The sequence below is a fragment of the Mesoplodon densirostris genome, chromosome 4 (assembly GCF_025265405.1).
Source record: "Mesoplodon densirostris isolate mMesDen1 chromosome 4, mMesDen1 primary haplotype, whole genome shotgun sequence".
In the NCBI taxonomy this organism is placed as follows: Eukaryota; Metazoa; Chordata; class Mammalia; order Artiodactyla; family Ziphiidae; genus Mesoplodon; species Mesoplodon densirostris.
The window spans coordinates 24,542,592-24,555,862 of NC_082664.1; the positions used below are offsets into that span (position 1 = coordinate 24,542,592).

General features: G+C 39.5%; 1 protein-coding gene across 9 annotated transcripts in view; it reads right to left on the bottom strand.

The window, feature by feature from the left end:
• The window catches only part of NRXN3 (neurexin 3), a 1,648,921-nt gene that overhangs the window by 47,573 nt on the left and 1,588,077 nt on the right, over positions 1-13,271 (bottom strand). For 6 of the 9 annotated variants that reach the window (XM_060097971.1, XM_060097970.1, XM_060097973.1 and 3 more), the window contains one exon: positions 1,138-1,216. In XM_060097971.1, the coding sequence (XP_059953954.1) occupies positions 1,138-1,216 (79 nt within the window). Of the gene's footprint in view, positions 1-1,128; positions 1,217-13,271 lie in introns of all 9 variants that reach the window. The other 3 variants (XM_060097972.1, XM_060097978.1, XM_060097976.1) reach the window with 1 other exon arrangement.

The window sequence follows — 13,271 nt, forward strand, 5'->3', positions numbered from 1 at the left end:
ATGAATCTTAAATTTCTCTAGAATTAACAAAGGAAATGTTTAATGGCTCTCCTTTATTTTTAAAGAAAAGGAAAAAAAATTAAAGCAACCCAAAGAATCAACTAGAAAATTCTATTTATTTCTCTTAGCCTTTACAGAAATAAGATCCTAACCCAACTCCAGCTTTTAACTCTATTAAACATACACAGAAATTCGATGATATCTGTTCTCTATTTTATATATATATATATATATATATATATATATATATATATATATATATATATATATACATATATATAAATATTTAACTTATAGCAAGTCTCAAAATAAACGACTTGGGAAAGTTGATGGGAAATAATCAGGGACTGCAGTTGCCTGCTGGACATTATATCATATATAAAGCTCACTATAAAGAAAGACCATAAAACATCAAAATGTATCTGGGTGCAAATGGGGAACACACTGAAGCTTCTAATTGCCAAAGTCCTCTCAACTTCAGCACAGTAGATACATTTCGAAGCATCTCAGCCGTTGACATGGCATGGTTCTGTCCTAATTTTGTGTTTATTATGTTATATTGCTACACAAATTCTCTAAACACACAATGAACAAAATTAGTATAAATATAATACCATGCTAACTGCTGTTGAAATCCCATGGAAAAAATTTATTTTTGGTTGTTTGGTTTTGGTTTTTGATTTTGTTTTGTTTGCCACTTAGAACAGTTCATGAGGTTTACATGATCTTTATGGCCCCACTTTGGCTTTATGTTTTTTTGATGTCAATCCAATATAAAAGTCTTCATGTCCCACCCCCTGTCAATTTCATAGCTGCCACTGGCTGCTATACATTTGCTGCTTTGGTGGTTAATCTGGGTGTCTGATTGCTCCAAGTTATGTCTTATGGACTTTTCTTTAGCTAGTCAAGGAAGTGACTTTAAATTTCCCTGGGATTTTACGGCTCCTTCCATGGGATTTGATGCTTTCGATTGATATTTATATATGTATTTATATACATATATAGATACAGGAAATACACACATTAACACACTATAATATATATATATATATAACACATGTATATTCACATATACGTATGTATTGTTTTTTGCAAATGAAAAAATAAAGCAAGCAAAACAAGACTGACCTAACCTACCTGTACTCGGCTCACATTCAACGAAGTCTTCGTCATCACTTGAACATTCAGCAGATGAAACAAGGTCATCTGATGTTGGCTGCACGTGTCAAAGAAAACATAATGAGGTAGGGGGAAGAGAGAGGAGAGAGAGAGAGATAAAGAAACCAATGAGCAAAAGCATCAAAGACTTATCACTGTGTCCTGCCTCCATCAGCATTGCTGTCTCTCTCCTCTAAAGAGGGAATGCTGTAGGGTAGAGAATGTTAACTCCTGTGTAGCTTTGAATGGCTCTGGATCCAGACAATCTGTGTGGGTCTATGTAAAGCTGAGTGCCCCAAGGTGGCTTGAGGAGGCTGAAGGCTATCCTATCCCTGTAGATCACATTGTGCAGCCTGATTCTATCCTGACTTTAATTTCAATTTTGAGAATCAGAAGGGCAGGAGAAGGGCTATTGCAAATGGTGGCAATACAAGGGAGCAAGCCAGCACAGAAGAACTACACTGCAGCTTGGAGAGGGTTTCCATACATATGGTGTGCAGTCTCAAGTGTATGATTTGGTGGTCGTGAATCTATAGGCTGGCATAATTAATGAACACTGTGGAATGCAGTCTGTTTGGGAATAGCATAATGGCTTCTCTCACTAACAGCGATTCTTCATGTAATTGCTGCAGTCAGTTGAATTAGTAATGTTGACCAGCAGACAGATACTACAAGACAGCCTGTGGACACAGGTAAGGCTGTTTCTGAAGACAGCAGAAAAAATTTTGATTGCAACAAAAGTAATTCAATTTGAGACAATTTTTTTTTCTATTGAATCCTGCAGAAATTCCCCAATGCCAGGGAATCTGCTGCTGCAAGAAATATAAGGGACTGTGGGTGTGGGCAGTAAGAAAGTCCCTTGCTACACAGTAGACGAGAAAAGTACTTTCTGTACCTGGTACATTCTACATGCACAGTAAATACTCTTTCAATCATTCCCTCAATTATTAAGCTACAAATCTTGTCTAAAAACCAAACTTTTGTCCTACTCTGTGCATAAGAGTACACAATATATAGCAGTTGTTCAACAAATGCTCATTGATTTCTCCTTCCTGATGTTCATAATATTAACTGACTTGCAGGTCTTATTTTTCCCAAAGCATTGAAGCCTGAATCCATATTCAAGAGAAAAAGTGATTACAAGTCAGATGCTGTGCTAGACATGTATATATGCTTATTAGTTGTAGTTATTACTAATTAATTAGACACAATTCTCACAATGATCCTTTGGGACAGGGATAATTATTACACTTTTAAAGGGAACTGAAGTTCAGAGAGGTTAAGCAAGTTGCTAAAGGACCCACAGCTAGTAAAAAACATAGTGAAGATTTGAATAGATACTCAAAGTCTGCATCTGTAGCTCCCATAGGCTTCTTTATACCCCTTCTTACACAATGTTATGGTCTGAACTGTGTCCCCTCCCTAATTCATATGTTGAAGTTCTAACCCCCTAGTATCTCAGAATGTGACTGGTATGTGGAGATGGGGTCTTTGAAGAGGTAAGGAAATTAAAATGAGGTCATTTGGGTAAATAAATCCAATATGACTGTTGTCCTTACAAAAAGATGAGATTATGACACACACACACACACATACACACACACACACATACACACATAGGGAAGGCCATGTGAAGGCACAGGGAGAAGACAGCCATCTACAAGCTAGGGGGAGAGGTCTCAGAAGAAACCAACACCCCTGACATCTTGACCTCAGAATTCTAGCTTCTAGAACTGTGAGAAAATAAATTTCTGTTGTTTAAGCCACCCTGTCTATGGTACTTTGTTATGGCAGCCCTAGCAAATGAATACACATGACAACCCGTATGCTTAGCGTTTCCAGACAACATCCTTCTTGAAATAGACATAGTAGGCACGGAATTGCTGGAGACAGCAAAGAACAGTAGAAAAACCACATTAGGTAATGGATTTTGCTTAATTAACAGTGGCAGAGAGGTGCCTTAAACCACGTAATTGATCTTTATTCAATATCTGTCAGGGAGATACTTCTACCTCTGCTTCTCCTTAAAGTCAATAGAAAAAGATTTTTCAAACATACTATTTTTATTGTCAACTAGACACTACTGAAATGTGCATTTCATTTCCACAACTGATGCCGGCAGCTGTATCCTGGAGCACCATTATTCGTGTTAGAGAGATCATGAGCTCACTCTCTTGGAGTTTCCTGCTATGATGGGGCCCAATACGGGTCCACTCCTGCTCATTAAGGGAAGGGAGGTGATAAGAGAATAAATATTAACTGTGTAAATGCAGAAGCAATTAGAAGAGGCAAACACCATTTTTGGAAGGGCCACAATTATTGTTTGATTGTTCTAAAGCATGCATTTTCTATGGGGATGATATCCACCCATGTCCCTCCCCCAGCCAGCAATAATTGTTTTGGGCAAAAGGGGGAGGATCTTAGATATGAAAATGGCTTGTGATCAGCCAAGAGCCACAGTACTAAAATGAATATACAGTATATCTGGTATTAAAATTTTATGGAGAAGGACAATTAGGAAAAGGTCTAAAAGTCTTCTTAAAGGCTGGTAACAAAAAAGAGGTTGAGAATACATTTCTAAAATGTAATCAATCGAAAATTAATTGTCGGTGACTTGATTATAAGGACCTTACAGAATGGCCCATATAGGACTTAACTAGCTTTGATCCCTAGAAAACTGGTGAGTTAATGAATATCTAGTGAGCTTGTCTCAAGAACTGAAGGCCAGGCAATAAAGTTTAAGAAGGTCACTGAGCAAATGTATAAAAACACTGCATAACTCCAATAGAAACCAAAAAGGGCATTAACATATTAGTGGAATCTTTAACTTAATACCAAAAAGTATCTTAATTTTTAAGAGAATTAAGATTTTACTTAAGCCTTAGAATTATCTTAATTTTTATTGGCTAAAGAAACAATGTAAGGTTTTTTTGTTTGTTTTTGTTTTCGGTTTTTTGTCTTTTTTAAGATAAGTACTAGGCTCTGCGGTGGAAAGGATATTTCCTATTTTCCCTTCAGCTTCCCCCGCCTCCTCTAATACCTCACAGGTTCTCGCCCCTGTGGTTTGAGTGACACTGTCCCCAGTCCCACTCCCCTCCCCCATAACCACCTCCATTTCTGTCCCCAAAATGGGCCCCTAATCCCCCTGGCAGGCCCCAAACATATGCTCACCCATGTTCTCACTCCCTGGGCCTCACTTCCCAGAGATTTTTTTTTTTTTTTAATATGAGTATGGATGAGAACAAGTTTCCTCCCAGGCAATGGAAACACATTTTGCCAGTAGCTCCTATAAATGGTGACTAGACTCAAAGAAGATGAGATGACAGGCAGTCTAGAGAGTGTGGTAAGACTGGGCTCTAGACAGCACAGCTATGAATCCCAGCTCCTAAACGTATAGTCTGTGACCTGGGGAAGCCAGTTACTTCCCCTCTCCGGGCCTCAATTATTTTCATCTGTAAATTGGGGTTAAACAGAGTGATTTGTTATCAACTGAGCATGGGATTTAAGTGTACTGTTAAAAGTGAAGCTCTGTTCTTGGCATATGGTACATGCTCAATAAATATGAGCTAAAACTAGCTAACTAATTCAATCAATCAATCAATCAGTAACAGGAATGTCGAGCCTGGGAGCCACTCTTAATTTAAATAGATGTGCTATCTGCCTATGTACTCTGTCTTTAATGATTTATCCCCCATTAGAACTGCTCTTCATTGCTCATAATTCCTTACCTCCATTTAATGGTACAAACACCATTTCTGGTTGGATCTGCCACGAAGAGAGATAAAGAAAAATATACTCATGAAGATGCCAAGAGAGCTAAAAAAGCCATTGGAAGATCTGTTTCCAGTGGCTGTGGATCCAAACATTGTGTGTGGTCTTCTGTGAATTCAGCCCTTTCCTTTCTGTCCCTCAGACTTCACCATCACCATTTACAGATTCAGCCAATGAAACTCCCAAAGCAATTACATACATCTCAATCCTCTCCTGGCCCAACATGGTAAACAACGTTTATCTGGAGAACCTGGCATCTAACACAGCCACGCCTGCCACAGAACACTGTGTAGTTTCAGAAATGCTTTCGCTGCCAGGAGCAGGAAGCTTTGATACGCAAAGTGCTCAGGGTTCAGATCACTATTTTTAGGGATTTAAAAAAAAATGACTTCTGTCCTTGCCAGCCAAACACAACAACAAAAATTACAAACCAAAGTTTTGGGATATACACTTAGGATCATATGCTAAAGTAATGATTATTTGATCCAAAATTACTCTCAGAAAACCCAAGGCTTTCTTTTAGTAGCTTTTTAAATTTTTTTGTCTGTGCCCTTCCCCAGTTACAAGCAAATGCAGGGTCTGACTCTGACCCTTGGAAGAAAAGGCACACGTCCCTGATTATTGGTCCCCATGACTAGTGGAGTATGTTTCACTACTGCAGTATCTCACAGACTTGGGGTACAATGATCATGAGAAGAATGGAACTACGGACTGTTTTCCTTAAATAAAATGCAGGAGCCCTAGGCTGTGTGTGTGTGTGCATGTGTGTGTGTGTGTGTGAGTGTGTGTATGTATCTTCTTACAATCACAACCATTTTTTATTATTACTCAGAATTCCTTAGAAAGAAGAGCAGTTAGTACTTTTGAGAGGAAAAAGGTATTTGAACTCTCTAGAATCATGCCTACTAATTTACCACTCATTAAACACTTGCTATATTCAGGCTTTGTGCTAAGCAATGATCACATATTAACTCTTTCAGAACTCATAATAACCAAGGGTACAGAAATTTGTAGTGACATCTGCTGTTTTAACTGCTCACCATCCACGCTCCTTCGAGGAGCAGTATTGCCTTAGGAAATTTCTCTATTCATATAGTTACATGAGGACTGTTCATCAAGTTGCCTTCCATGTCATCTTAACATTTTTTCCCTCACAATGATTGTCTAAAGGTCTCATAATTCCTAATGGCTAAGCTTAAAGTGCTTACATACTGTGGTTCCCATATGTCAAATATCAACATTATCTACAAGTCATTCAATGAAGAATAGAAGATCCATAACTACTCCCCAAACCAAACAGTTTCTTAGTGGCTAAGTGACTAAGTCAACCATCAGTGATACGGAACTATATCATCAAGGTGCTTTGTTCATTCATTCATGCATAATAAATATTTATTGAATGCATATGTGTCCAGCCTTGTAACAGTCAGGAGGGATAAAGTGATAGATAAAAACAGTTCTTTTGCGCTGGGAATTCACAGTCTCTGAAGAGACTGTCTGGTCAACGGACAAACTTGACACAGTAAACTGAATGCTATGACAAGAGTAAGCATAAGGTGATAAGGCAGCATATAGCAAGGGAGCAGAGAGAGCTCCTAGGCAGAGGGGCATGTGGAAAATGAGCCCTCAGGGACAGGCAGTAGTGAAGCAGGGGAATGCTGAGAGCTTTGAGAAGGAAAAGGGCATCCTAGGTGAAATCAACAGTCTTTGTAAAGGCTCAGAGATATGAAAAAGCACAGCTTATTTGTATACCCACAAGTAGTATGGGATGACTGGAGGGAAGAGATGTACTAGAATGACAGTATGGTATGACAGCTTCTTGAGTTATCGTGTTGTTCTTGCAAACTTGGATAATGAGCATGAATTTAATATCCTGCCCTATCAGACTCCTCTCCTTCTTCCCCTCCCCACATCTCACCAGTGTCATCCATCACATTTCCTTAGGGAGCTAATAATACACGTGGTTTCAGAACACAGTGCATGGGTCTGACTGCGCCATTCCCTCCACAGTGCAAATGAAAGACCTTCCCTTGCCTTCTCAAGGGGAGGAAAATCTTCTTCTGTCCCTATATATTAGCCAAGTCCTATATTAAAAATAATAATTCATACTACCCTATTTTAAAATATGTATCTCATATTTTTAATCCACATTTTGAAATTACTTGGTTCTGTATGAGGACTCATAAAACTAAAGATAGATATTATAATAACTTTCAATAAAATATCTCTTAGGCAGGAGCCCTCTTTATTCCATTCCTGAAAGATTTTTATTGAATTTATATTCTTTTTTTACCCCTACCAGTGTTTATTGAAATTACCTTAGAATAAACTGGGACCGAAGAAAGCTCAAAACTCTGTCCACCCAAGTAAATTTATAGATATATTTACCTTCTAATTCCCTCAGTTTTACAAACCTGGCTTCTCATTTTTCTCCAATGAGTTATTGTTTCTATAATCACCTGCTTCTAATTATTCACTCTGAAGGGCTCTACCTCATCTCAGTACAGGGATGGTTCTACACCATTCTTCATCGTTATCCGTTATTCAGCATTGAGAAAAATATCTGCTTCCGTGGTCAGAACTGCTTAAGAGAGTTTCACTATGTCCCCTTCCTACTGCCCAGATGCTGATTTGTGACTTCAAAATTCCAACCTTTAGCTGTTTATCTTATACTGAGAATAGGCTTATCATTTGGGGGGATGATCTTTTTTTTTCCACCCAGCTCCTTGGAAGCACGGTTATTTGACCGAGATTAAGCAGCAGATAAAATAAGTCCTGTCACAGAACAGCTTTATGAAATTATAAATAACACACTCAAGAATGATGATCGCCTTTCTTCCAGTGAAAAAGGAAAGGAGAAAGGCCCATAAATATTCTGAAGTCCCACAGAAAACAGCCATACATCTCTGCAGCTGCTTCATGCTCAAAAGAATTAAATTCCTTCAAATGCTTGGTGTTTTAGTTTTTTGTCTCTAAACTTCCTTTCTGAGATAGAGCTGGAGTTAAGTATCTCATATGAGGGATGGTCTCATTCAGCTTCATTATGAGTATTTATTCTCTATTAAAAAAAAGATGTCTGAGATACTTTTAATTAAAGTACATAGACTCTAGATCAATCAATAATCTTTAATGAGATCTGAAAAGGTTGACATCTCAATTTAAATTTATTTAAGACTTTCTTTATCAAACTGTTGCCATTGCATAGTCCAATCTTTGATCAATGCTAATAGATACCTCCCCCCGCCCCCCACACACAAACTACTGGATGATTTTTAGACTGAACCAAAGGCAGGCAAACCTGGAGCTTCAGCAAGCTTGTTAGAAACGATCATCTCATCCCTCCCTTCTTCCCCACCAACCCCACCACTACACCCAGTGCAAGCCCCATCCAGAAACAACCTTAAAGCATGGTAAGATTGTATGAGTGTGATTATCTCTACCCTCATTTTATCCTGAACATCCTCTCTATAGTCATCTTCAAAAGAACCAACCAACACCATTATGAGAAAATGAAATAAACGATTTGAACTTGTCATACTCAAGTGTAAAAGACAGAGGCATATCACGAGGCAGGTTCTGAATGATGGAAACAAAGGGACAAAGTTCCAGCCTGGTTAAGATGCTTTCTGAGTTCCCCTTTCGTCTACCTCGATGTGCCTAAGTGTCTTTACTGGAACAACACTGTGAATTTTTAAAAAGTCTTTGGAGTTCATGTCATTGTGGTTTTTCAAGACATTACTTTCCTCTCTACTCTCTACCTGGAGACGACCACTTGCCAACTAAGACATGACAACCCACGTATTTTACTTGGCTCATATTTCCTTGGAATGAGGTTTTAAGAGAATTGCCCTGGGCTACAGACATTGCATTCGGCATGACCAAAATTAGTTAATTGGGACAGAGCTTTATCAGAAAACTGAATACAAAAATTAAGAGCAGGGCTTCCCTGGTGGCGCAGTGGTTGAGAGTCCGCCTGCTGATGCAGGGGACACGGGTTCGTGCCCCGGTCTGGGAAGATCCCACATGCCGCGGAGTGGCTGGGCCCATGAGCCATGGCCACTGAGCCTGCACGTCTGGAGCCTGTGCTCCACAATGGGAGAGGCCACAACAGTGAGAGGCCTGCGTACCACAAAAAAAAAAAAGAGCAAACAAAAAACAAATTCCCATTTTTCTGGATATATGATTTTATAGATGCATGTATTTACTTATTCAATCAGTCTTCCCTCAACAAATGTTTACTAACAGCCTATCGTGTGTCAGTCACTCTGCTGAGGGCTAGATAGAGCCAGTCCTTGTCCTCCTGGAGTTTACAGGCTACTAGGATTTGAGCCAGGCCGAACTAGAAAGCACTGAGTGATGCTAAACCATCAGCTACAAAAACTTGAAATTAATGTGAGGTTTGTAAGTGGTACCCACTGTAAAAAATTGATGACCCGTTATCATTAAAGACCGTAGATTATATAGGAATCCAAGCGAATAGTATCACCAGCTTCTCTTTAAACCCTGCCCACTGTCAATAGCCTCCACATTGTTCCTTTTTTCCTACTCCACATATACTGGAGCAGGATAAAGAGTGATGTGATTTATAATAACTTTTGCTAATGAATTAACCTTTAAGGAAATCCCTTTGTCGACTCAAGATTTAATTAACAGTAGAAAAACCAAGCTAAGCTTAGCCAAATTTTGTGCCAAGGATTGGAGTCCTTTATTTCTATCTTTGAAGCCCTGTAGGATTACATAAATAAATGTGGTACAGCATCTTTTTCTTTTCTTTTCTTTCCAGTTTTAAGAGTTTTCTTCCATCTGCTCAAAAAAGGAAGGGTGGATCAAGAGAGGGGGGAGGGAGGAAGGAGAAGAGAGTGGGTAGAAGGGGGATTAATCCATCTGTTCAAGGCAGCCTAACAGAGGGAAGAGGAGTATTGAACCACAGAAGATTAACCAAACTTCAATGTACCTTCCCAAAAGCAGGAGGAATGTAATGCTACGTGGTATTCCACTGATAAGCAAATCCCCCTAAATCCCTTCAATTTATTTCTTGGCCTGGAGAAATTACATATTATTTAGAAGGCAGGAAAAAATAAATAAATAAATAAATAACCCCCAAAACACGCCCACCCAACCACACACCATCTCCAGGAATCTAGATCAGGAGCCTATTGATTATATACACACAAAGGTCTGGCTTTAATGGCTGCTTTTCTTATTGGTGCAGCCCTCTCCGGGACCGCTAATCTGAAAGGCTTGGCTGTGTTCCCCCTGTAAACTCTTCTGGTTTTCACCACAAACCTTGTTTTGAGTGCTGAGGCTCTAACCATGACAAGGGAATGCCAATTTAGCTCAAGCTCCAACGACCCAACCTACTTTTCTTGCTTGCTCACCTTCTCGCTCCCTTGTCTTCCTTTTCTTTTCTTTTTCTTTCTTTCTTTTCTTTTCTTTTTTTTTTTTTGAGTTGGGAGTCGCTTTCTAAGTGAGCCCTTTATTCCAATGATAATACTGAAATCAAGCCTCTGTTTTTAGAGGGCGAGTGACCAAGGCCAAATATTAATGTGATCCACAAATTGTGATGTGGATATCAGTCAGTGGACGTTGAAATTCTGAATAGTCTGCATCCTGGAGCGCATCAGTGTGTTTTGTTGATACGATTCATTTCTCCATGTTCTTTCTTGCTCTATAGTTCAGAAAGAAGGAATGGGTTCTTTTGGGGAAAAAAAAAACCTAGGAAAAATTGAGTCATATTTCTTTGTGAGATGATCTAACTATTGGTCCTCTTTTTTGAGTTTAACCTTATCACTGAACACAGGAGAAACAGCCCTTCCTGGCAGGTTGAGAGCACAACTTAGAAGACTTAATAAGCTCCAACATTAGAAGAGAACAAGGAGTCGCAGGATAAAGCCAGTCCTGGATTTTGGTCAGCAATTCTGAAAAAAGATGTAACGTAGCCATTCAGTCCAGAGCAAATAGCAGTGGCTCTCAGTCTTTGGTCTCATGATGAACTGAGGCTTGCTAGCTGAGCAAGTGAGAAAGGAGTGGGGCAACAGCCAAATGCTGGGAATCAAACAGAACCTCGTCTTTATTTTGTCGAAGGTAGGCCACTTAGAGTGAAGAGTGTGCAATGCACGTGAATATCCATCAGGTCTGTCGGTGCAGAAAAGAGTTGAGAATGGTTACCTTGCAAAACTAAGCATGATGGAATTTCATGCTTAGTAAACAAGAAACTAAGAAAGAAATTCAAGCTCAAGAGGACATAGAGTGAACACGAGAAGGAAGAGCATATCAGCACAACCGAGAACTTAGTATGTGGCACAGAAAACTTAACCCAGAACAATCAAATGCAGTGGACTGAATGTAAAATACAAGTAAAAAGAGACAAGGTTGCCTATTCCTTATTACTCTGAAAAGAGTATTTCCCACTCAGCCATGTAATGTAATATTGGAAAAGTCAGATATGGGTGTCAGAGCAACAGCAATAGTTAATGCAAGGTTTGTGCATTTGACTTGGTTTACAGTTGATCTGCAGTGAGTAAGCCTGAGTCAAAACTGTGAAAGAAAGATGAGGGCCAACTGAAGAGCCTGATATCAAACCCCAAGAGAGGGAAAATGCAAAGGAGTTTGGCTTTGCAATGAAAATTTATCCCTGGTTACTCATGTCTTGAAAACAATACCAACCTCCCACAGAGAAAGATGGGAGGACAGACTCAAACATAGCTCTTTGATTTGTATTGTAAGTCTCAAGTTAGAGAAAGTCTTTAGGTGCTGTTGCATGAGAAATTCAGGAACCCAGATGGACCCAGTTACTCTCCAGAAGTCACGTCCTCATTCCTAGGTATGGCTAGCCCCATGCTCTATATAAACTCAAAACGATTTACAAAACCAAACACAAGGTGACTTCTATGCAGGAAGGGAAAAGACTATTCATCTCTCATTTCCGATGGACAGCAAAGCTAACAAATTTTTTGGGTTTCAGTTGATAAGCAACAGCATCCATTTACTGGTAAAGTGGGTGTTGGAAATATAGCAGGTGTCATCCCAGGCCTGAGACCTATGTCATCACATAGCGTTCGGTGCTCACAAGGACCTTGTGCTTGGTTTAACGCTCTGCTCTCATCTTGAAATTCTGAATCATTTTATTCGTGAATTTGTGTTTTGCAAGTAAAGGAAATGAGACAAGGGGGTACGTGCATAAGCAAAGGAGATGCATGCAATGTGTGTGTCCACCCCTGTTCCTGGCCACCCCATCTACATATAGAGTTGCTGATGCCCCACGAGTCCAAGATTCTGTGGACCCATCATGTATGGGGGTAAAATGAATCAAACATATTTATTTGAATTCATCCCCTAATATTTCTTTCTTCTTGCTTATTTTACACTGGTTCCTGTGGATTTTGAAGCTGCGCCTGAGAGGGAAAATGCAAAGGAGTTTGCAAAATGTTTTTGAACAGTCCAGAGGGGTCCGATGTGGTTTTCAGAAACTCAGATTATGACAAATAGTTTATGCTCCTAAAACTGGGACCCTTGTACCTTCACTCCTGGCCTCCTGACTGTGGGATATAACTAGACTGATTTTCTCCAGAGTCCTTTTCAAGAAAGAGCTCTTTCCTGGATGGCTCTTCTATTGCCCCTGCCTCCAGCACCCCCTCCTCCAGACCTGCCTAGACCAGGGTTTAATAACATTCTGGGGAAGATCCCATAATAAGGTCCTGGGCCTTGGTTATTCCCATGTTTTCATCTTTCCAATTCTGAGAAGAGTTTCAACACAACCACTTTAAAAAAGGATCATGACAGTGTAATTTTCTGAAAAATGTTACCATGTCTTTAAACATACACAGAGGTAGTGGTGGACAGCAAAACCAGAGCTGAGAACGGGTCAGACAGAACCATAGAGTTTTGCCAGCACTGACTGTGAGACACACTCCCCTCGGAGATCCTGGAGAGCCGGCTGATCTTGGGAAAAGTGGGCTGCCCTTCCAAACGGGCCCTCTAGGAAGAGAAAGTGGATAAGTACCCACTCTGCTGAGTCAGTGACATCTTTCAAAACTGTATCAGAAGAATATTTTTAATTTACACTCTGCCTCTTTGAAAGAAATCGATATGTCATTTGATGGGACTTCTTTAAAATTGGAGCATCTTTATTTAGCTTTTCTGTAGGTTTTTTGTTTCCCCTGGTCTTCTAGGGAGCAAAGGAAAAAAGTGTTTTGTTTGTATTTGTATTGATTCAATCACTTTGAGCAAAAAATAAACAACTAAATACAGCAGAGTAGTTTAATGACAATCTTTCAGGGATCAAGATCTCTAAGCAACACAGCGTCTCATTCTAGGTGATTGGAAATAAACAGAAATCAATA